The sequence below is a fragment of the Salvia splendens genome, chromosome 5 (assembly GCF_004379255.2).
Source record: "Salvia splendens isolate huo1 chromosome 5, SspV2, whole genome shotgun sequence".
Lineage (NCBI taxonomy): Eukaryota > Viridiplantae > Streptophyta > Magnoliopsida > Lamiales > Lamiaceae > Salvia > Salvia splendens.
This window is the reverse complement of record NC_056036.1, coordinates 31,384,515-31,410,346: the sequence shown is the minus strand read 5'-3', so window position 1 is coordinate 31,410,346 and position 25,832 is coordinate 31,384,515. Positions and strand designations below refer to the sequence as shown.

Here is a 25,832-nt window from a genome sequence, read left to right as displayed (position 1 = left end):
TAAATTTTAAATTTAAGTTGAGCTCAAGTCCTTTTTCCTTTATTTCTTTTTTTCCCCATTTGTTTCTAGTTTAAAAATATGCAAATACAATTAAATAATTGTGTTTGTATATACTCTAGTCGATGAAGTAGATTTCTCTATAAGACTAAATTCAGGAAACTTTTGACAATTCTACTATAATTGTTGATTGTTAGACTAAACTCAACATTTTAGGTTGAATTGCTAAAGGTGTCCTCAATGTAATTATGTAGAAAGATCTCATTCGCCGACTAAGAGTATATATACTTATAAATTTATTGTTCAGAAGTTCAAATCTTTTTTGTAATTTGTAATTTGTAATTAGCTTCGTTGTAGTTGTAGACTAGTAGTCTCGTTGTATTTAAATTTTTGTTTAAGACTTCAAGACTTCAAGTTTTTTGTGATTTGTAATTGTTGTAATTTGTAATCTCAATAAAATTGCAACTTTCATCGTGTTTTTTTGAATTTTATTTACGCACATTTCATAGATAAACAAATAAAAAATGCAAAAAAAAAAATTACGAACTGCCGAACTGGCCTGGAACCGGCGATTCAGGCCAAAAAACGACGGTTTTGAACCGCCTCGTGAACCGGCGGCTTTTTGAACCGGAACTGGAACTGGAACCGGAACCGCCGGGACCCTTGGCGGGCCGATTCCGGTTCATGGTAATGATGAACCGTGAACCGCCGGTTCATGAACCGGAACCGGCGGTTTCCGACTCGTGCATGCCTACTATGATTGAACCACTACCATAAGATTTGGACACACTTGATCGTCATTGCGGTCAACCATTCTTTGGACCAAAGTCACTACCGCTCATAATAAATACTACTTGGATTCTTAATAGAAGAAATAAAAAAAGAGGATTACTATTAAAAGGAGGTCACCATGCCAAAAAAAAAAAAGAATAGTTATTAATCATAACTTTTAAAAGAAAAAAAGAAGAGGGGTTTTAAACAATGGAGCGTATCTAGGATTTTGAATTTGGGTGAGCAAGTTTTAAGCACGACAAATAACAAAATTGTTAAATTTTAAAGTAACACGACGTAAAATACAAAATACTAGTACTACCATTATTTATAGCACAACTAAGCTAGCTATTCGTATTACATAAAAAATGTTGTGATATAGCCACAAATCAAAACAATAAAAATAGCATTAAGAATATAATTATGAAAGTAAGATACAAATAAAATAAGAAAAAATGCATACATATCAAAATAAATATCAAAGCATTAAGAATACAATTAAAATAAAGTAATAAAATGCTATATAAATCAAAGCAATAACAAATGCAATCCTAGAAAAGTATTAATAATAAAACTGATGTAAAATAAATAAATGAATTACGGGCTGAGATGGATGGTGACCTTTCAACTGATAGAAACATATGTTCCTTTGATAGGAGTATTTGTTTTTCTCATTAATTTATCCTGCTAGCTAAATCTAATTTGTTACTGCTGCTTTATTGTGTTCACAAACAAAAAAAAAAACTTACAATATGGAAGGGGAAGTAAATCAACTAAAGAGCTCCAAAATAATTAATCAGCCCTATAATCTATACTCTTAATAAGAGTAGTTTTTAATTGCAACATTTTGGCATACACAGATCAGATCACAAATACAATGAACAAAACCATTACTTTGAAAGCTAAACTAAACTAAACTAAAACAACAAAGTCTTTGAGCTGAAGCCATCCGTAAGCGCATCTATCGCGCATCTTCTCAACTGTCGACGCTGCCATTTCAACCAGAGGCCGGATTCTTGCTACTTCTTTCTCCACGGCCAATCTCTTATCCGCCTCCATCTACAAACACAACATGTTTCAATCTTGGTACTACAAATGCAGATGCAAAGACAAGTCAAAAATCATACCTTGCTAATGCAGCGCACCGTGTCTAACGTGTAGCAAAAGTATGTCAGCTGTCTATATAGATCTGCTTCCGTGTACTGGTTGATGTAAAATAAAAGACCAAAATTTCAGTTTCTCTTAACTAGTGTGAAGAAGAAGAGTCTTAAAAGTTTAAAGGTAAAAAACCTTTCTGATGAGGTGTCCATTACAGCGAGGATAGTTTGGACAAGTCGTTCCTCTCTCGGAATCCCCTTGTGCACGAAGGTTCACACCGCGTGTAGTGTAGTTGCAAGTTTCATCATCACACTATAAAAAACAAAGTTTAGCAGACAAGAATATGTCGATTTTCAGCAAATTTCATATAGTAGTTCAAGTAAATACCATCATCAGGCCCTTGTAATATATCGAGACAAATCTTTCGGCTTGTCGTTTCACCTGATAAAAATAGGAGAGTCAGCTAGCTGGGAGGGAGTGAAACCTAACAAATCCTTACTCAAGAGCCTTCTGATGATAATCAGCTTTCAATATTTAACTCACAGGTAAGCCCGAATATAACTCTCTAAGCCTAGTTATACAGAACTCTAGGTTCACAAATGACAGTAAAACTTTCTATGTATACATGGTTTAGTAGTATAATTTTATGTAGTTTTAGTAAAAGAATTTCTAGCTTCCACTAGATTGAAGCCTTAAAAACTAGTAAATCTTTGTAGTTCCCATTGTCACATATACTGACCTAAACAAACACAAAAAAAATAATAAAAACCATACCTGGTTAGCTATGTTGGCAGGAGTTATTTTCCCAGCATCTCCTTCTGGGCACTTTGGACAGCACAATTTGTGCCAGAAATTATCAGATCCTGCTTGCACATCTTCTGGCTTGGTATTGATATATGTACAAACTGAGGTCAATATTGGCGAGCATCCAAAGGTGCCCGAGCAGCTTGGGCACGATAAAACCAAAGGTTCACAACCACGATATCTGCAATTTAGACAATCAATAGAATCCAATATGATTCTGGTAATACTCACTTTTCACTGAAGATATATACTATTAAACAGCAGAAAAATAACCTTTGCTCTAATTTCAATCGTCGGTTCGAAAGCCATGAATAATTGGAAAGGAAGGAAATATTACATCTATTTAAATTTGCATCACCACATATGTAGCAGATCTTAATAAAGGACGATCTCTATCTGATCACTGAGCATCTAGAGCATATCACAGACAGAACTAACTTCATATCAAGACACGCACCTCTCTTCATCATCCAATACAAATGATAGCAAGCTGGATGGATCGTTGCTGGAAGAATCAATTGATTTATTCTGGAACTGAAAATTTAGATGAAACACAGTTTAGCAGGATATAACCAAATTAAAAAGATGCATATGCATACATGTGTATATCATGAAGCGAGATATGGAGATGTCATTAACCTTTGATGAGTCAAGCCCCAAACAATCAGCCAAACGCGCTGGACTTGTACCTTGAATCGATGCACATAGACGAGATATTACGGGGTGAATCTGCAACATTTTGTTGAATATTTTAGGCAATATAAGATATGCAGCATTCTAAAAGAACCAGTAATAGCATCTAATACTAGCACAGGCAGAGCAATACCTGCTGGGCTAGGTAATAATCAATGTCAACTATCCAGTTTCCATTGTCCTTTTTCAGTTCGTCAGGATGTCTTGCCCGCTGGGCGATTCCAACTGACGAAGTAGAACCAGTTCCCTACAAGTACACATGCGATAAGTTATGTCTTACTGTGTTAATGTGCAGAAGTTCAGTTAAAATATACACGTGTTAGTGAATAGAAAGAAAAACTGATAAAGCCTATATGCCAGACCTGCTCACAGCAAATGACATAAGGTACAGCATCTCCAGCAGAACAACCAGTCGCGTAACCACTTCTCTTCAGTCTAAGTGCTACCTGAAAACCATGGAAGAGATATTTCACATGATGATACTGAATGATTTGAATTAATAGTATGCTTTCAACTTACCTCTACATGAGGCTGACTTCTGGAATCAGGATATGCTTCAGGTGGTTTGGTTAGTGTCTTTGTGATCACATATTTTTCGAGTGGTATTTGTCCATTCCTCATTTCCTCTTGTATCTGCAGTTTCATACAACCAGCATTGCTCAAGGCTTTCATATAAACCTCCAAAACTTTCTCTGATAATAGAGCTCAGCACCTAAGACCTTGATATTAGGTGAGAACATACAAACAAGTTCACACTTCACAGGAAGTACCTTCATGAGGGAGTTGTGTATAACTTCAACAACATCATCACAGGAACTGCAAAATTAGAAGCAGACATTCAGGGACAATTAAACAAGCGAATTCAGACTCATGCGCCCAAGTAAGAGAAAGTGGCAAGCAACTGACCCGCCAGATAATATCTGACTGAGACAAAAATCTCCTAATTCCTTAGACAGCACACTCCAGTCACGGCGAACCATATCAAGACCTTTACGCTCAATGACCTGCATTAAAACCAGAAGAACAGGACGCTCTAGGTTAACTCCAGTCATGATGAGCCATAGCAATTTTATAATGAAAGAAAGAGCAGGATGCTCTAGGTGAAAAAAAGCCCAGAAAACTATATAGAAGGATACCTCAACCAATGCACCATCCTTCAATTGCATTTTGACGGCTGCATATTTCTTCTTCTTGAGCAAAAGCATTCTTTTGTACAAGCCATCAAGATCAATCTCAAGGCACTTATATTTCTTGTTCACCTATCAATTCAAGTTTATGCAGTTCAGCAGAGAAATAGATGATAAACATCCTGTTGATCAAGATTCCTGGTTATTCCTAATTCAAGGTTTAAGTTTTAAAATGTTTCATGAGAACAAAAAGTAAAATCCAGTAAACACTATTTATATGAATCAGTTATACAGTAATTCATGAGTTTGGTCCTAGACTCCCACGAAACAGGTAACCAAAACATACCTCCTGAATGACCTTCCCCGCTATCGATTTAGCTTTTCCAATATCATCAAGTCCACTATATATCATAATTGAATCCGTGTCTCCATAAATAACCTGCTTAGATGAAACAAATATTAAGGGTCGCAGTGTGCAATAGATTAAAAGTGACAACCCAATAAGTAGAAAACCAAGCAATCTTGTGCAAGTATTGACCTCTAAGTTTAGAGTATTTTGTACAAGATCAACAGTGCTCTGTAAAATCTCCCTTCCCTGCAAAAAGACACGTAAGTCAGAAAATAGCATTTCCATTTCCTATCAGTTTTCAGTTAACAAACTTCTTACTTGAAATGTTGTTAGTTCTGCTAAGGGTTTTGCATAGAATCTTGAGTTGGAGAATCCCAGACACCCGTACATGCTGTGCAAAAATTAGTTGAAAAAATGAATAGGTAGAAACGATTAGAGACACAAATAAAATTAAGAATAAAGTAAAGAAGAAAAAACCTGTTGGCAGTCAGCTTTAGAGCTTGCTGCTGTATGTCGAGTTGTTTAACTTTGGGACCGGTTGCTGTTTTTAACCATGATTTTACCATTCTTCTTCTCTCGACCAAATTCCTAAGCAACTGCACAAGTGCAGTAATTCAGTACAAGATTATGTGCATAAATTAATGCTAATGAATAAATACATAAGGTGTTAGATGAATATTGATAGAAATCCATAGGGTCCCATCCTAAAACCAATTGGTGATAGGAGGAATGACCCATGAAACTTATTTAGTAGTCTCAGTTCTTTCTATACACCGATGTGGGATATTGTTATTTTTTATTTTTATTTTGTGTGCCCAACAAATTTTAATGTGGCCTAAAGTCTATGTTACTATATTTATAATGTCTTTTACCTCTGGTAGTACTCCAATTTTGTTACTAGAGGGCAGGTGGGGAAGCGATCCATCAGGAGATCTTTCAACAGTAGTAAAGCAAATATTGTATTCCTGAAAAAAAGAGAAAGAAATTTGGAAAGACGCTTCAACATCCAGTAAATGGAAATTGAGGAAGATGGTTTTATTTATAAAGCAGGGTTCATGGTTTAGATGGGTGTATAGGAGCAAAGAAATGCCACTGACCTGAATAATAGAAGGGTAGAGACTGTTGAAATCCAGAAGTAATATATATTTGTCATAGAGTCCTTTCTTTGGCTCCAGCACTAATCCACCTGAATAGGAAGGTCCCTTCTTGGTCTTTCCATGAGAATCTTCTGGAGCCTCATCAAAATTTGTGTCATCAGGATCATTCTCATTGCTCTCGATGCCAGCACTAGTTTTACGCTTTATAGTCTTCGTATCTTTGGATTGAGCAGAAAACTTGTCTGGAACAATAAACTTCCTGGCATGAAATGAATGCAGCAAAAGATATTCGACTCTTTGAGCCCTTGCCCCCTGAAATTTGACAAGCAGTTCAATTTGTGAAGTTTTTAGTAAAATGAATAATATACTATGATGATATTTATTCTTAATTCACAACAAATTTCACCTGAAGAGTTTTATGCCAAAGATTTCCACTAATGTTAGTCAATTGACGTGTCAAGGGAAGAACACTCAGATGGAACATGAGTGCCATCGATAACCATGCATCTGTTTCCCCGTACTCAATCTGAAAAATGTGTAATATAAACTGCAGTATTAGATTAACAGTTGTAATTAATACATTCTGAGACAAGTTAATTTGGATCATCTTTTGCCGATGCAGACCTAAATTCTGGAATCATTGCATTTTTTAAACCATGGTACACACTAAAAGCTAAAAGAAATAAGGTCAAGATTTCAAACAGAGCATGTACTTACAAGTTCCATAAGTGATCCAGAACTTTGAAACATCTTTGGGATATCATGTGGATTAATTTCCTTACGGACCTTATCTAGCTGTGTTTTTGCTAGTTGTGACAGGGAGTAGCTCACCTGGAATAAGCAAAAGCAAAATAAACTGTAAGAGACAATAGATTCACTAACTAAAGACAATAAATGAACACACCTCTTTTAATAGGTCCCGCGAACAAATGTATGTATCACATAAGAGACGCCCAGCAATGCAGGACATGATTCCTGGACTTGCTCCTGAACCGAATACTGAACTCCCCTTTTTCTGAAGTTTGGGCATGGCAGAGCGTTTAAGACGGCCTATTTTAGACCACATGTTGCTGGGAACCCTGCAAGCCTACGAGATGAAACATGTGACAGTCTCCATGAATTATCTCATAGAAAATGCAAATGATGAGACCAGTGATAAAGGTAAGACAATATAGTCTAACTTAAAAAAAACTAAGAATAGCAATTTTTAGGAGCAAAGTAGTTTATTTTCTATTAAAAAGTTAAATAGTATCCGGTTCTTTAAAAAAAATACCCTGCGACAATGAACAACAGAAAAGAAGGTTCGAAGTACAAGAGGCCAGGAACTAGATAATTTTAATTGTATTTTACAAGTTCAAAAACATATGCTTAAGGATGCATAAATACCTGAACTCTGTGGAGAAGAACATCCAGGTCAAATCCAGATATATTGTGCCCAACTAGAACATCACTATCTAATGTGTGCAACTCAATCATCAAACGATTTAATAGAGCCCTTTCACTGTGCCAAATTATAGAGGAGTGAGTGGAAGATCAATAAATGTAAATACCATGACAAAACGTTAAAAGTTGATCTATGGATAGTAAAGTGAAACCTCAGGTACAATTGTCAACATAACTTACCTGCTCTCATAGCAAATAACATTTGACCGTGCCTTTGTATTTCTGTCAGCTGCCTCCTTAGTAAAACCCATAGGAAATATGCCTCCGTCAAGTTTGCGCACGACAGTAAAACGGCTAAGCATACCTGGACGGGTCCAGTCTGAGATATCCATAGGAGTATCAATCTGGAGGATTCAACAATCATTTATTAGATGTGCTTTTATGATTATTGTAAATTAATTGCTTGTTCAACCAGTTTTTTTCAAAAGCAGCCTAATCAGCCAGCAGCACTACATCTACTTTATTCAGCTATAATAGACTGTATCTTATGGTGTGGATTGTGGAAATCACTGAAGCCAAGCAAACTTCTATACTGATAGACTGCATGTAACATACCTTAGCCCTGTGGCAACAAATGACAGATGCAGAGACAATTTCATTTACATTCTGCTTCTCATTGATAATAGTTTTCAAATTTATAGCTGTAACCACTACTGGAGGAATCTCTGAGACAGTCTTTGATGAAGTTGAAACGTGAATATCCTTTGCGAAATCAATAGTAACCTCAAACTTACACCAGCTCACCTGTTCAAATCAGATAAACAAACAGAAAATCACATAATGAGCACAGCAGGGTCAGATTATGCAACATTTATAAGAGTTAAAAGGCTCACTCGTTGAGAAGTTGTGCGGCGGGAGAATTTTGAGATTGATAGCCACAATGGTCCCTTTATTTTCCTTTTAATTAGAAACATTTCCAGCCCACTGCAAACAACATCAACTATTAGAACACTTTCTTCAGTAAGAGAGGCTGAGATGACCATGTATATTTAGTATCCACATAAGCTTTATCACAAATAAATTTACCGCAAAACTGAATTCGAACATAATTTTGGGAAATTTATTTCCAGTAAGATCACAGACGCAAACATTGTTAGGGAGTGGCCGACTTACTAAATTATGAGCAAACAAAAGAGTATGAAGATAAATACTGCGCGCCAGGTGTGATAGAAAACTATTAATGCAAGTCTTGCCACTATATGATCAAATATGGTTATCAACAGATATGCGTAAGCACTACTAAAACAGGATCATCAAGGTATTGCAGCACCCAGAATGAGACATCTTTTTGAATACCTATTATGAGTTCCAAGCAAAGCGTGGAAGTTGTTCCCTTTGAGATCTGATGGAAGTGGGGTATCCTGAAAGGACAAATACCATTGACGAAAATTACATATAACCCAATAATGTATGACGAGGATATGCGCAAAAATGGTTGCAACTCAATCTCCGAAAACAACAAGATACAGCATAGAGAATTTAAATTCAAGAAATAATAGATTACACCAAATGAGTTTTACTATACCTTGAACGGATAATTGATCTTTAGAAAATAATTCTCTCCGTGGGGTATGTCTGTTCGTTCAAATGCATAGTTTCTCTGAGAAAGGAGTAAATAACCACATAATATTAGAATTTGAGAACTAAGCATAATAGCAGTACTATTCTATTACCTAGTACTAAATGACAGAACAAGATATCATTTTCGTAACCTTCAGAGTTCAAGTTCAGCAAATGGTCTTTAGCACCATGTTTGCTATTTTACAAACCTTGACAAGCGCCATTCTGAATGTTGAGACATTCCGTTGCAATAACTCCTTTGTTATTTCAGCCTTCAGATCTGACGCCAACTTCTAAAAAAGAAATATAATCAGCATGAGTACAAATACAAAAAAATATGACAGTTACATGGAGTGGTAGTACATGTAGTTGAGCTCGTAGAGCGGCTTGAGACTCTTCTAGATCTTTCTCTGTGGATTTTCGTGACTCTTCAACTTCCTTTTCACGCTCAATAATTTCATCCTTGTGAATTAAAGAAACAAACGGGACTGCATACACGCATCTCTGCATATTCCTCACAACTGCGCAACAGCTATGGTATGTACCTCCTGATTTGACCTTGATCAGCATAACCATCATAAGATGTCAACTTATTAATTCCAGTTGTCAATATCTTTTTAAAAAATTGATATATGATAAGTAGCGCAAATGAAACCAGCTATTTGAGTGCACATGAGTATTTTGCCGTAACCAAGATATGATGATGAAGGGAAAAGTTTGCCAGATAAAATTTTGTAGAGGCTAGCACATTTCAGAAGGAGACTATGTCAAGCATTCACAAAGACTGACATGAAACCAATAACATATAACAGGTTCACCATGAAAATACATAGAGCTTAACAGGAGAGCTTGCAAAAATCAGAAGTACATATACTCTGTTCTAAAAGTTATCAATTGTTAAATAAATAAATATATTCATCCCTAGTTAATTGTCGGACTGGTTTCTACCCTTAAATGTTAAAGAAAATAAAAGAATGGAATCAACCAGATATGAAAAGCAAATGTTGATATATTACAATTCATTTGAAGATATCTGTCATCTAAAAGACCAGCAATAAAACTGTACAAACATAAAGAGAAGGAGAATAACCACATTAAGATTAACACAGCATTGACAACTTTGTCGAAGCCTATATAAGGGGTGTTTGGCTCAGCTTATTTTATAGAGCTTATACGATGTTTCAAGAGCTTATAAGATAGAATGTCTTCAGAGCTTATAAGTTGTGGAAGCGTTTTGGATAATTGAGCTTAGACTAAAGTCCAAAATTGGCCCCTTACATTTGCCTAAAGAAAACTTTTTGGTCCTACACATTAAGTGTGTCGCCTTTTGGTCCTAAACAATATGTTTGGTCCATATTTAAAGGTTCCATAAAAAATTAACGGTCAACCATATTTTGACCTAATTGATGAGTTAAATATAGACAAAAACATATTGTCTAGGACCAAAAGTTAACACGTTTAAAGTGTGTAGGACCAAATAGGTTTTTTTGTGCAAATGTACTGGACTAATTTTGGACTTTAACACACTGTTGGTCGTTAAGTTTTTGTTGAATTGTTAAATATGGACCAAAACATATTATTTAGGACCAAAAGATAACATATTATTTAAAGGACCAAAAAGTTTTTCTGAACAAATGTATGGGACCAATTTTAGCCAAAAAATGGAAAAGATATGAAATTGGAAGTAAACATATTCAAAATAACAGATCATGGTAGAGTTATTTTTATAAAAAGACTCGTTGCTTACCATAAAAAAGTAGGTTGGGGTTCAGGAGCTTATAACTTGGCCAAACACCCTCTAAATGTTGTCTAATAGTCAAAGAGAGTCCACGTATCATCAATCATCATAAAGACAATTCAAACTCAAATACCATCTAACACCATACGTAAATTAGCCCACATTGGTAAGAATACACACGATCAGGACAGTGTAAAGTATAGAATACCTTTCCAAAGAGATAAACATTCCCAGCATTAGCACCATAGATCTCCTCATGAGCATCAAGTATATAAAAAGACAAAGATCCATCGGACTCCACTTCAAAGTCCAATTTCTCCTCACTGCTTCCCTGATTCCCTCCGAGCCCAGTCCCAGTCCCCTTGCAATCAACAATACCAGCACTTAGTGCTTGCCACTCTACATTAGCACTCAGAGCTGGATCCTTTGCCTCTTCAAGTTTTGCATTGAGAGAATACACCTTTTTCTCTACCTTCTCCCCTTCACAGTCACTAACCAATAACTTATTTTTCACGGTTTCAATTCTTTCCTCCGTTCCCTCATTTCTCATCATATCAGCTGCATCCAGTGCTTTCTCGGCATCAATGGGGCTACTACCCTCATCTATGATACTGTTACATTTTTCAGAAGGATCAAAATCCACATCACCGAGGCCGGTGCTAGTCTCGTGAAATTCCTTAATCGTACCAGTGTAACTACTTACAGAAGGCTTCTCAATTTTCACAGGCATATTACTGGATTTATTCGAACCTAAATTGGTAGAATTGGCTCTCCTTCTCCTCTCCCTATCACTCTCATCAGGCGCAAACTCCGCAATCAAATCATCAACAATGCTATCACACGAAACATTCTTCTGTATATCCTTCTTAAACACAGACGAAGTGAACATATTAGAAATCCTCTGCTTACCCATCAACGCCGCAGCAGAGGCCAACGGAGAAGGTTTCTTCGCCGCTTCCTTATCCGAATTGAGAGCCTTTTTGCTCTTCTTCTTCTTCGACCTCTCCGATTCCCCCTCGGATTCTTCGGAGGACAAGGCGGCGCCGGCAATTGACCAGTCCTCCTCCTGGCCTTCGTCGCCGTACCCTAAGCCGTTGTCGTCGACGATGAAACCCTTGGATTCCTCGCGGCGCTTGGCGACTAATGCCTCGTACTCGTCTTCATCGACGGTGTCGTAGATCGGCTGCTCCATCTTGATCTGGAATCCGGCGGCGTCCTGATCGCGGCGGCCGCCGCGGCGGAGTGCCTTGAGACGCTCGAGCGCTTCTGAGCGGGCCGATGCGACGGCGCCCCGTGCGCGTCGCCGTCCGGATACTGATGGCTCCTCGTCGGACATGGTTGTTTCGTAGAGTCGGTTTGGGTTCAGTAGGCTCAGCTGGGCGGCCGCGGCGCTTTCTGCTTACTAGATCTGGTCTGGTGTTTAAAGAGAGAGAGAAAAAGGGTTACAACGAAGTGGCGGGAGTGTATTTTTTGGCGCCAAAATGCTTCATTTCCCTAATCTAGAATCTCAATATGCGTAGAAATGTTAGTCATTTAAATCTATTTAAATAAAAATTTAATTTTGCGATTTTAAAGTTTTGGAATGGTGGTACATGTGGCTAAAACCATCATTAACCCTGGCCCAGAATCAGGCCCCAGGTGGTACATGAGGCTTAGAGCATCATTAATCCTGACCCGGAATTAGGCTCCAAGTCCCGTCCACGTCATCATTCCCCTAAATTTGAGTCACAGGCCACAACTGCTCTAATTCTGCAGGTCCCAACCTGGGCCTCAACTAATAAATGACAATATTCACAACTTCAACATATTTTACTTGTAAATGCAATACGTTGAACAATTCAAGTTGGGAAAATACATTGTTCAGTCGAAAAAAGAAAAGTACAAATCCTAGAAAAAAAATTATTAAGCCTTAGAAAATAAAAATTACAATTCCTAGAAAAAATATTGAAATAATTTAGAGGATAGAAATGGAGAAATTGGTGGAAGAATGTTGAAGAAATGGGTAAAAATAGGCAAAAATATATATATATAAAAAAGAAAAATAATTTTTTTGGGGTGTTTGCGGCCCGTCCCAAAGCAATTAAACCTAGGCCGGGCCGGACCCCGGGAGCGTCCTCAGGCCGCAACTTCCGCTCATCCAACGCAACGCCAGGGCCGGGACTCGCTTTTTGCGGCCCGACCCCAAGCGTTAATGATGCCCTAAGGGGTTCAATATAAAAATAGATAGATAGATAGATAGTTAATGGTTCATAACTAGAATCACAGCCAATAGACAGGACTAAAACACCGAACTAAATGGACCGATCATAGATCCAAATATTTTGAGCCTGAAATTGGTAATTTTCTACATCAACTCTGATTTTCAGTTGATTGATAAAAAAAATAAAGCCCCTAAGTTTATTCAACTCATAACCATTTCTAAAATAAGTTTGTAATTATGTTATGGATTGACCTATCTTGAGCGTTCTTTTCTTGGACCCATGTTTGGATTGACACTTGTTTTAGCTACTTTTTATTGCACTTGTTTGGTTTGTGGCCCAAAACCTATCTAAATTTGCTGACATCCGTCGTGCAAAATAAAAAGATTTTCAGCTTTTGAACTAGACTACCATGAGAGATTCCATTATTATTAGCAAGAGCATTCAAATGACCCCATTCACATCACACCCAACTAATCAAACTACCTGAAGTACAACTTTATGGCACAATATAGAATTTGAGACAAGTTAAGGCTTACCCAATTTGGCTGGGTATATTACGAAGGTAATTTAAATTTCCAAAGATTAAGGAAGGAAGCACTCACATATTGTGAAATGTGTCATTTGAGACCTACAACAGAGCACCTCCCAATCAATCTTCTATGTCTTGGGCTGACACTGCCAGCAGTTACCTCAAAGTTGGCACCTCCACTGGGACCTGCTCTCGGTCAATACCGGCTAAATCTGATGGCATTTTGCAATGATTTCAACGTTGAAATACAATGCCAAAACCTAATAGCGACGATGATAACAGATTGACAACTTTTACCGACATCACGTTCAAGTCCACGAGCGATCAAGCCACATTAGTGCATCGATTGTTACAGTGAAGCACTTGTACGAAGATCAAGCAGACTGACCCTTATTACTAGTACATGTCGCTCAAGTCCATCTCCAAGTCGATTATTGAAACCGCCATTTTCATGGGGATTAAAGTGCCGAAATAGCACGATTGATTTCATATTTTTGATTGGCTTGTTAGGTTGATTATTGCTGAACAAAATATCAACTCTTGAGGTTGAGATCATTAATTATAAAATGAATGCTTCGTGCTAAAAAAATAGATATTCTCTATCTTCAAAAGTAGCCTAGTTCATCTCCCTCATGAATATTGGGCATGTATTTCATCTTGAGTAGAGTGTATAAGGACAAAGTTGTAATTGTGTCTGCTAAACATAGTGCAGAAATTGCGTGATGATAAGTATCATGAAGGATTTACCCGATACACAAATCACCAATAACACAACTCATAACTCATGCCTTTTAGAAATGATAAATTTCAAACTAAACATTAGAATACCCCCCATAAATCACCCACTAACTATTCCTAAATGACAAACCAAACGCACTATATTTTGAAAATTGATATAACTACCTAGTTCTTTTAAAAATAATTTATAGATGGACATAAATATTATACTATGATTTGTATTGAGAGACATGAAAACGTGCATCTAGAAGAAACTAATCACAGTTGTTGATAAGGTCCATAAGATAATGAAACAGTATAAATTATTGATTCCAAGTTGCAATCTAGCAACTTGTGTAAATTGTGTATAAATATCAGGAGGATTTCAATGTGCCATTTCCCAACGTCCATTATAATATCAACAAAAATTAATTGTGACGAATCCATTAAAATTCAGAATATAACGGTTGCAAATTGCAATATCATTTTACTCAATCTAAAAGCATCATTTCTGTTTTGCGGCTTCATCAATCTATCACTACTTCTGTTTCTACTATTTACATTAATAATAAATTAAATTAAACCGAAAATTGGATAGCCGGTTTCGAATTTTCCCTACCCTAAAATTAAAAAAATTAAAAATAAAATAAAATCTCTTGACCCATCACCTAATTGTGAGCCAATCATCTGTGGAAGACCAATTAGGAGCAATCTCGGCGCCGACATTGACCAATCCCCTCAGCCGCTCCTCCGCCTTTGAAACGGACCACGACTCCGCCGGCGAGGTCAAAGAGCACGACCACTCCTCGAAATCAAAGGGGCATCTAGGTGAAGCCGACGCCATTTTCCAATCACCGCTTCTCAACTCTTCAGAACCGTTCATTTCTTCCTCACCGCACACAAACGGATGATTCAGAAGCATCTCAGCCGTCCATCTCCCTCTCGGATCTTTCACGAAACACTTCTCCGCAAAATCTCTCCCCTCCGCCGATAAATCCCCGGGGATCTCAGGCACCTCCTCGCCCACGCCGATCCTCATCAGAAGCGCTGCTAAATCGGAGCACCTCCACGCTGGAGATCCCGACGCCATCTCCGCCACCACGCATCCAAGCGCCCAAACATCCGCCGCCGCCCCCTGCTCGCTTCCGGCCACCATCTCCGGCGACATATACAACGGCGTTCCGCGCAGCTCGCCGCCGCCTCCCGCGCGCTTCGCCAATCCGAAATCGGCGATCCTCACGCCGCCATCGGAGGTTAATAGGATGTTTTGCGGCTTCAAATCGCAGTGAACGTAGCCGAATTTGTGGATATAGTGAAGTCCTTTCAGCAAAGCCTTTGTGTATCGCCGGACTTGAGGCTCCGGAATCGTCCGATCGCCGGCTGATTTGAGGCAATCGGCGAGGGAGCCGCCGGAGGCGTACTCCAGCAGCACATTGTACAATTTCTCGCCGTTTTCGAAGGAATAGCTGTCGCCGTAGTAGCGGATGATCTGCGGGCAATCCTTGAGCTCCTCCAGTATCGATTTCTCGTTCAGCAGCGACGAAGAGAGAGAAGCGCCGCAGGATTTCACCGCCATTAATGGATGAAGAAACGAGCTCTGGCTCCTCGGAATCGCTAGATTCACCTGCGCGAAGCTTCCGCGCCCTAATTTCTCGCCGCGAAACCAATCCATTTCAGCGGAATTTCAATTTTAGCTTGTTCGATTTTTCAATTTTGAGATTTTGATGTGAGTTTGTAGGAATGAATAGAACTAGTAAGCGTGTGAAGAAGGTGGAGGTATTTATAGGGGGATTTGTTGGAGCGAAATTCATTGAATGGGAATGTTAAGTAATTGTACGTATGTATAGGTGACGCAAACATTTGGGTTGCTAAAAATAAAAAAGCGCACGTGGTGGGGAAGGATATTTCGCGGGAATCTCAAATAACGAAAACGTGGTAATTATTATTAATAATAGTAGTAGTGAAATAAAAATCTTCCGATTTATGGATGGTGATTTGTTAGGCATGACTTGTAAATCAATAACTAATTGTGCTTTTCCACATTCAAGATTACGCCAATTGACTATAGTTTCTATTTAATTGTATTTATCGCTTCAATATATATTTTACAACTCAAATCATCAAAAATCTCAAACTAACCATAATTTTTCATTTGTATATTTCCTTTTAAAATTGTTAAATTTTATATGAACCATCATCATTATTCGATCATAATAGTATACAAATTGTCTTCAAAATCCCAAACTCAAAATTGTCCTCTCATTTAGGATTTTAATTGAAATTGTTTTTGTATTCGAAAAAAAAGGTATAATTACTTTTCGATTGGATAAACTTGGAGGTGTTTATATTTGGAAGGAGACTACACTACACCTTTTGGCGATGATGATCCGCTTAGAAATGCCTATTGAAGTAAAGTGTCCTTTTAAGAAGATAATTAATGAGGTAATTTGGAAAAACCAAGACTCAAACCAGTCTTGAAAAGGCGTGGTGGCTGGTGGAGTTTACTATTGGATATTTGGATTTGTCAACCTTTGCAAGGGCATTTTGGGAATTTTCTATTTCCAACTTGAGAGTTGAAATTGATTTAAGGAGGTAATGCTAATCCTAGTACTACAATTAATTATAAACATTTTTATCCTAATCTTGTTAAAAATATATTGGTGTCGACATGCAATGTACGTGTACATTTATTACTAATTAATTCATATAATCTCCATTTATGCTATTTGAACATATTAATGAGATAACTAATTATACTATACGTGTGGATGCATTGGATGTAGAGTAGATACATGAAGGATCAATTTTTACTAAAAAAATCTCAGTCTAATGTTTCACGATGACAAAAATCATACTACTATTTGTAAATATGAAGTTCAGCCATTGAATGTAGTAGGATTTTAAGTTGGTGTCACTAATATTCGAACAAGCATGACACTAATTATTTCCAAAAATATAGAAAACGGAATTTCTATTTTTAAGAGATATATGCATGGCGTCATGCTACTTTGTTGTGACAAGTATTATTGGTAGCTGGTTTCCTAAAAGAGTGATCCATTGCATCTTGACTAATTTTATAGTTATTAACTTAGAAATGTGGTTAATGATGGTGAGCATGACTTGCATTATTAGGATTGTCGAGTCAAATTATACTTACACGCAACTTTCACTTTATAACATAATAATAGCAAATATATATGGTCCAAATTATGAGGATCTCTTGAAGTTGAAGTCTCCTACGTCAAATTTCAACGAGTTTCATCAACCCATTTACTTTACTCAATTAGTTAGCCCCCTTCATTTTAAACATATTTTTATGTGTATTCATTCTTATTCAATTTATAATCCTAAAAAAGTTCAATTGTAAAAACTAATTAGGCGGTGGAATTTTAATTGTGCTCATGTCAATTTATGGGATAGTTCTTATTTAAACAAGACATAATTCATTCCATATGCGTAGGGCTGGCAAAATATACCGAAATACCGCACTTATCGTACTGAAAAATACCGAATTTGCGGTATACCGCAAGTTGCGGTACGGTATGATACCGTACCGATAAAGGTATAGATTTTCCTATACCGCGGTATACCTCAATATACCACATTTACGATATTTGCCAAAAATTTGATGTATATGTTGTATTTAAAATTTATATAAAAAATAGTTAATATGTTAAAATCCCTAACCATACTTTCATATTTTAGTTCAACCGCCCCCAACCCCAAACATACATATGCAAAGATGCAAATCAAGTCCACTGTATAGATTTGATTATGGTGTAGTTTTAATCTTTTGGAAATTATTTAAATAAGTGAAATTTTATTTTAAATATTTGGCTATAATTGAATTTTTTTCGGTATGAAACACAAGTATTACGGTATGTCATACCTTATTTCGGTATACCGTACTCGATATGCCATACCTTATTTCGATATAATATAAAAGTACGGTATACCGCTGATGTGTAATTTTAGGTCTATTAAAACAAGATAGTCTTGCACTCCAGTTCAATTAAATTACCCAAATATTACCACTTCACTACAAGATTACAGCTTCATGTGTAGTAAAAGAGCGTCGATCCACAGGGAAGGTAAAGATTATTTAACTCCAAAACAACGAAAACACATTATAAAAGGTATTTTGATTTGAAGAGTTTGATTTCAAAATTATGCAAAAACAATTAAAACAAATAAAACGAGCAAGATGAATCTAGAGATGAGATTGTTACTCCAAACAATTGTAGACAACAAGAGGATTTATCTTATATATTCAATTCTATCTCATAACATTCGGGACAATTAAGAGCAAACTAAGGTGTAGGTACTAAACATGCTAAACCCAAAAGGTCAAAGAATAGCTCAACGCATATCCTTAAAACCAAGTTCCATAATTCTAAAAATCCTACGGAAGCGCGAGATTCAAAGAACGGGTTCAATTATGCTCAACATCCAAAATCAATTTGTCATCTAAACGAATTCAATTGATAATCCAACACTACCTTGGTCCATTTTAATTCAAGCTAAAAAGACATTAAATTAAGATTAAGGAATTATCACCAAAGATGCACCTTTAGTAATAAAAACATTCAACAAACTAGTAGCAAAGACGGACACGAGATAGAAACGAACATAGGATAAATCATGAAATTAACTTGTCTAACAATTTGTTTGGAGCAACAATGGAGTTCTTAGCCTATCATAATTAAACTAGGAACAACAACATTGAATGAAACCATGGATCAATTTCAGAGAAGTTGAGGATGATGAATTGTTTGAATAATCTCCCAAGCACCAATCGGCACTTATTTCTTCTAATTGATTTCTTCCACCGTCCGACTTCTCTTCTCAATATTCTCCCTCAATTCGTCTCTATTTTCCTCTCACCCTTTCTCTTCTCCTTTCCTTCTTTTCTCTCTAATTTCCCCAAAACCGTCACGAAACTGCAAAATTGCAGTTTGAATTGATCCACCCGGCCGAGTGGATATTTGCAACTGAAAATATCACCCGGTCGGGTGAAATGCCTCTGGACTCCTCATGCACTATAAATATCACCCGGCCGGGTGGGATTATTCGGCCTAAAATACACCCGACCGGGTGACTCATTTTGAGAGCCTTCTGGGCAGTCTATCAAACCTTTTCACCATCCGAGCTTCATTCCTTGTTTCGTTTCACCATTCATTCCTCTTCCTACACCATAAAACATACTTTTGCAAGCATCAAACTATATAAATCATGTAAAGTTAGGGGAATAAAAATGTATAATTTGATTCGCATCAAATACCCCCAAACTTATTTGCTTGCTCGTCCTCGAGCAAGATCACATAAAACACAAAACTTAAAAGCTCAACTCACAAAAGTTTTTCAAAAGTTTTCAAAAGAGCGAATCACGTAGGGACGTGAATGACAAAATCTAAACCCCCAACATTTCCAATCAAGATTTCTCACTCTCAAGAACAATCACTCATCAACCTAGAACTTCAAGTCAAGGTGCATGTTAAAGTAAGTCCAAGCATAAGATCATACAACTCAAACCGTCGTCATTGACTCGTCAAGCATTACTAATCACATAGACTCGCGGATTTCAAATCAAACTTCTTTAACTCTACTGAGCTATTTACAAAACATCCACAATGTATCAACAATAAGGTCCAAGGTTTTAATTCAAGGTTGTAATGGGGCTAGGGATGAGGTAGGATAAATATGGATAGTGAGCTCAAAAGCTACACATTTGAGTGCCAAATTCTTTCCTCCTACGACTTCCTTCCAAAGAATCAAACAATAAGATCTTCAAATTACAACCAAACTTTCACTCCCCCAAACTTGAGATCCATTCTAGACAAGATTACATCTTAAAAATAGAAGCTCTATCTTTATTTCATCAAACTTTTTTTTTTCCGAAAAGACCTCGACTTTTGCAAATTTGGAGGTCATCTTTTTCTTCTTCTTTTTTCTTTTTTTCTAAGAACTTCATTCTTTTGACTTATGCATTACATTAAATCTAAAAATGTCTACACTTTCACAAGACACCACCTAACACTCAAAACTCAAACCACAAAGTTCAAACTTGTATTTAGCACCCTAAGAGTAGCAAGGTCTATTGATGGGGCTAAAATGAGGCTTATTTAAGTAGCTAAGTGACCGGCTACGTGTTTACACAAACAATAGTGAATTAAGCTCAAAGTGGCTTCTAGGGGATCATTTAATGGACTAGGCATGTGATCATTTGGCCATGGAGTTCATCCTAGTGCCTTATCCTCCCATATCATTGACACAAATGAATACAAGCACTTCACTCGATAAAGTAAATCAATCCAAGATAATTTCCACAAGACATGTGATTTCATACTCTCCTCAACTCAAGAAATCGGTTGTAATCACAACATGCTCTTTCAAATAAATTCATACACAAATTCCATCCATCCTAAGCTTCAAAGATCACGTAAAATCAAGCAAGATTTCCCAACTAGAAAGCCGAAGATCTAGCATGCACCCGTCAAATACATGATTCAAAACACGTTTAGCATACAATACACCCAAAAAACATGCATCATGCATAAAAATCATTGAAAACCCCCCCGAACTTGAATGCTTCATTGTCCTCAATGTATGCAAAGAAGAACATAAAAAGTAAAGGGTAAGAAAACTCCCCCAAACTTGACATGAAGTCCATAGTACATCGGGTGGGCGGGTGGGTGTATATTCCTTATAGGCTCCAATATAGGTCAAATCTCCATGTTACTCCTACAAAAAAAAAACAAAACCTACAAAAAGAACACTCAATTCAAAATAAATGTTAGAGGAAAGAATTGAGCAAACAAAACCTCCAACATAAGAAATCAGAAATAAAAGAAACATAAAAACTTGGGTTGCCTCCCAATCAGCGCCTTTGTTTATAGTCGTTGGCTCGACTTTCTTCATCCTTGATCTACAATTTTGGATCCACTAGTGTAGCCACTTCTCTTGCCTCCAAGCCACTTTCAACTCCAACATAGGCCTTCAAGCGTTGGCCATTCACCTTCCAAAGAGTGTCATTTTTCTGATCTCGAATATCAACAGCACCATAGGGGTACACCTTGTGCACAACATAAGGACCCCACCATCTTGACTTGAGCTTACCCAGAAACAGTTTGAGCCGAGAATTGTATAAAAGGACCAGTTGTCCATCATGAAACTGACGAGGCTTAATGGATGCATCATGTATCCTCTTAGCACGCTCCTTGGAGAGATCAACACTCTCATATGCATAAAGCCTAAATTCATCCATTTCATTCTTGTCAAACATTCTCTTCTCGGCTGCGGCATCATAATCCAAATTTAGCTTTTGCAAAGCTCAATAAGCTTTATGCTCAAGCTCTACCGGCAAATGACAAGCTTTTCCGAAGACCAACTTGTATGGCGAAGTTCCAATCGGGGTCTTATATGCCGTTCGATATGCCCACAAAGCATCATCTAACTTTTGAGCCCAATCCTTTCGAGACGGCTTTACAACTTTCTCAAGCACCCGCTTAATCTCTCGATTGGAGACTTCAACTTGACCACTTGTTTGGGGATGATAAGGGGTAGCAACCTTGTGTTGGACACCATACTTTCCTAGAAGGTTTTCAAACAACTTGTTACAAAAATGAGTTCCTCCATCATTGATAATAGCTCGTGGTGTCCCAAAGCGGTTAAAGATGTGATTCTTGATAAACTTCAACACCACTTTGGCATCATTGTGTTGGACACCATACTTTAGCATACACTACTGCTAACATTTCCTTCTCTGTCGTGGTGTAGTTCAATTGAGCTTCATTGAGTACTTTGCTAGCATAGTAGATAGCATGTAGGACCTTGTCTCTCATTTGGCCTAAAACGGCCCCCACAGCATAGTCCGAAGCATCACACATCAACTCAAATGGTTTCGACCAATCAGGTGTGATAATAATCGGAGCTTCGACTAGCTTTTTCTTAAGCAATTCAAATGCCTCAAGGCATTTATCATCAAAGACGAACTTTGCATCCTTCTCAAGTAAGTTGCAAAGTGGCTTTGCAATCTTTGAAAAATCTTTTATGAATCTTCGGTAGAATCCCGCATAACCAAGGAAACTACGGATGCCCTTCACATTCGTTGGGGGAGGTAACTTAGAAATCACATCAATCTTAGCCTTATCCATCTCCAATCCCAACTCCGACACCTTGTGTCCCAACACTATTCCTTCTTTAACCATGAATTGACATTTTTCCCAATTAAGCACGAGGTTAGATTCTTCACATCTTTGCAAGACCCATCTCAAATTTTCTAAACAGAGGTCAAATGAGGATCCAAAGACAGAGAAATCATCCATAAAGGTCTCCATGATGTCTTCATTCATGTCAGAAAATATTGCCATCATGCAACGTTGAAATGTAGCCGGTGCATTGCACAAACCAAAAGGTATCCGGCGGAAGGCATAAGTACCGATAGGACAAGTGAATGTCGTCTTTTCTTGATCTTCCGGGGCAATTGCAATCTGATTATACCCCGAGTATCCATCTAAGAAGCAGTAATGAGAATAACCCGTAATTCTATCAAGCAACTGATCTAAAAATGGCAACGGAAAGTGATATTTTCTTGTCGCCTTGTTCAATCTTCTATAGTCCATGCAAACTCTCCATGAATTTACCAATCGAGTTGCTAAGACTTCATTCTTTTCATTGACTGTCACGGTTATTCCTCCTTTCTTTGGTACACATTGCACCGGGCTAACCCACTCACTATCGGATATGAGATAGATCATCCCAAACTTCAACAATTTCTTAACTTCTTTTTCCACCACTTCTTGCATAAGTGGGTTCAACCTTCTTTGTGTCTCTCTTACCGGTTTAGCTCCAACTTCCATCAGAATTTTATGCATACATATTGCAGGGCTAATTCCTTTGATAACGGCAATGGACCATCCTAGAGCTTGCTTGTGAGACTTCAGTAGCTCTATTAATTTGGATTCCTCTTCATTATTCAACATAGCTGATACCACAACCGGTAAAGTTTCATCATCACCAAGAAAGACGTATTTCAGATTTGTTGGGAGTGGCTTCAATTCTAGCTTTGGTGGTACTTCGATTGAAGGTTTTACATCTGCCACGAAAGTATCCACCACACATTCATTTTCGAGACTTGGTTGATCAACTTGAGAATCTTCTATTTCATCAAAATTTACTTTGATTGTCGAACCTAAGTCTCTCTTTAAACTCCCTTTGTTATATACACTTCCTTCTATTCTTACCGAGCAACACATCTTGTCAAATATGCATTTATCGAGGACATCAGCTCTAAAACACGCTTTTGCATCACTAGGGTGCTTCATTGCCTTCTCTACATTAATGGTCACTTGATCACCATTAATCATGAACGTGACAGAGTTGTCTTTTGCTCCAAGCAACACATCTCCTGTGGCAAGAAATGGTCTACCAAACAGAATTGGTACCTCTTTGTCCTCGGGCATGTCCAAGACTATGAAATCAACAGGGATGACGAATTTGTAGACTTTGACCAGGACATCCTCTACTATTCCAGTGGGCTTCACTATTTAATGATCAGCCAATTGTAGAACAATGTCAATAGGCTCCATTCTATCCTCTAGACCAATGGCACGTGCAGTTTTCAGAGCCATCAGTGAGATCCCTGATCCTTGATCTAATAAGCATTTTGTGAAAGATTGTATTGCCGATCTCACAAGGAATCACACAACTTCCGGGGTCCCTCTTCTTCATTGGCATCAATCCAGAAATCAGTTGTGAGCAATTCATGCTCAAAGCCACTATTCCCTCATCTTGTAGTTTCTCCTTGTTTGCTATCATATCTTTAAAGAACTTGGAGAACTTGGAAAAATTAGTGAAGAGGTCCACTAATGATACATCCACATTCACTTTTTCGGATCACATTCATCATCCACTCAAAGCTTTTCTCTTTTGGAACCCTCTTTTTCCTCTTGGGTGGATATGGTGGAGGAGGAATATGATCGGGGAAGTTGAACTTGTTCTTAGGATCTTGTGCCGGACTTGTCATCATTTTTCTCTTTGATTCCATTTCCACTATCTTCTTTCCTTTCTCTTCCGCAGAGAACTTTCCACTTGACTCGGATTCTTCACCATGTTCCTTGCTGCCGGATGCAGCCTGTTCTTGACCATGTTGGGCCCCATGCACCAATGCGGGACTTCCCTTACATGCCTCGTCCGCCCCTGCGTGCGAGGAATGCAAGCCTAACATCTCATCCGCCCCTGAGTGTGAGATGCCGGAAGTACCTTGGCCGTCCATTAAAGGTGTCGAATCCAACTCACGACCGCTTCTCAAAGTTACTACCTTACACTGTTCATTGCCTTTCAGATTGGGCACTGTATTACTCGGGATGGTATTAGGGATTCTTGTATGAGATGTCGTAGCAAGCTGCCCAATCTGAGTCTCAAGATTCCTCATTGTAGCCTCGATCTGCCCAAACTTTTCCACCGTATTCTCTTTGAAGTTCTCATTCTCCTTTTGACTTTTAGTCATAAAAGAGAAAATCTGACCCAATTGATCCTCAACTGATGACTTCTTCTCTAAACCTGGGGGTAGAGTGTTGTTCCTCCATTGAGTACCTGAAGTGTTGCTAGGACCAGCTTGATTCCAATTTGTTTGATGAGGCCTCCAATTCTGCTGATTGTTGTACTGATTGCCTTGGTTGAACCCTTGACGATTGTTACCAATGTAGTTCACGTCCTCCACTGGTGGTCCTTGAAGACTTGGACATTGATCCATATGATGTCCTCCTTGGCACAACCCACACTTCATCACAGTTACTGCTTGAGGTTGAGGAGTCAGTTGAAGAGATTTCACTTCTTTTGTCATTGACGGCATTTGGGTGCTTATATCCGCCAATTGTACTTCTATTGCTGTCACTCTTTCTGCATCTTTTGTAGCACCAAATGTATCTCTTGCCTTCTCAGCCGCTCTTCTTGGATTATGCCAATTCCTCTGATTATTCGCCAATCTTTGGAATAGGGCTCTAACCTCATCATGAGTTAGATCATCCAATTTTCCATTCGACCCTGCAGTGACTAATCCCGTGCCTTCATTATTGAGCTCCTTGTAGAATTTCAGGAGGTCATGCCCCGGAGCTAAACCATGACTTGGGCATTTCCTAAGCATTTCTGTGAATCTTTTCCATGCTTCTGCGAAGGACTCATCATATTTCTGTCGAAATGAAGTGATCTCATCTCTCAACTTCTCAATCTTCATCGGAGAGTTGTATTCCAAAAGAAACAACGACTTCAACTCTTGGAATGTTGCTATGTTGTAGCCCGGTAATGAATCATACCACCCTCTTGCTTTCTCCTTCAATGAGAACGAAAATAGTGCCCTCTTAATCCGATAATGCTCCACATTTGGAGGTCTATGAGAATTTGTCAATTCATAAAAGGCATTCAAGTGGCTCACCGGATCTTCATCATCCCGACCGTGGAAAAGATTTCCTCCATTCACCAAACTAATGTAGTGAGGTGGAATATTGACGTTGTCATTTGGGTAGGAAAACTCCCCCGGGTACTCAATTCCCGACCTAAGAGTGTCGCCAAACCTTCTCACGGGTGGTGGAATCTCATTGTTGTTCTCTGCCATTGATTCAACGTCCGACTCTTGATCCCTTTCTTCACTTAACCCAAAGAGTGAGTTACTTCTAATTGGACTCAGATAGTCCGGATAAATCTCAAACGCT

The 25,832-nt window shown here is 38.0% G+C and overlaps 2 protein-coding genes and 1 non-coding gene across 3 annotated transcripts; 1 reads left to right on the top strand and 2 right to left on the bottom strand.

Annotated features, from left to right (window-relative positions):
• Positions 1 to 1,521: 1,521 nt before the first annotated feature.
• LOC121805383 (DNA polymerase alpha catalytic subunit-like) lies at positions 1,522 to 12,139 on the bottom strand. The gene is made up of 31 exons (XM_042205208.1): positions 10,886 to 12,139; positions 9,303 to 9,497; positions 9,149 to 9,232; positions 8,905 to 8,979; positions 8,676 to 8,740; positions 8,213 to 8,303; positions 7,935 to 8,123; positions 7,560 to 7,723; positions 7,323 to 7,437; positions 6,841 to 7,023; positions 6,654 to 6,767; positions 6,343 to 6,462; positions 5,937 to 6,248; positions 5,712 to 5,804; positions 5,317 to 5,435; positions 5,158 to 5,230; positions 5,029 to 5,085; positions 4,837 to 4,929; positions 4,500 to 4,622; positions 4,270 to 4,367; positions 4,134 to 4,179; positions 3,883 to 3,996; positions 3,726 to 3,809; positions 3,497 to 3,610; positions 3,310 to 3,399; positions 3,128 to 3,204; positions 2,641 to 2,851; positions 2,254 to 2,307; positions 2,059 to 2,178; positions 1,896 to 1,970; positions 1,522 to 1,827 (listed from the first exon to the last, which is right to left on the bottom strand). The coding sequence occupies exons 1-31, from the start codon at positions 12,011 to 12,013 to the stop codon at positions 1,681 to 1,683; spliced, it is 4,623 nt and encodes a 1,540-aa protein (XP_042061142.1). The 5' UTR covers positions 12,014 to 12,139; the 3' UTR covers positions 1,522 to 1,680.
• A 2,446-nt stretch (positions 12,140 to 14,585) lies between these two features.
• Positions 14,586 to 15,919, bottom strand: LOC121802305 (mitogen-activated protein kinase kinase kinase 20-like). The gene has a single exon (XM_042201943.1). It carries the CDS (start codon positions 15,794 to 15,796, stop codon positions 14,789 to 14,791), a length of 1,008 nt encoding a protein of 335 aa, XP_042057877.1. The 5' UTR covers positions 15,797 to 15,919; the 3' UTR covers positions 14,586 to 14,788.
• A 9,319-nt stretch (positions 15,920 to 25,238) lies between these two features.
• LOC121806093 lies at positions 25,239 to 25,345 on the top strand. Its single transcript, XR_006051626.1, has one exon. It is a non-coding gene; the product is annotated as a small nucleolar RNA R71 (small nucleolar RNA).
• The last annotated feature ends 487 nt before the right edge of the window (positions 25,346 to 25,832 follow it).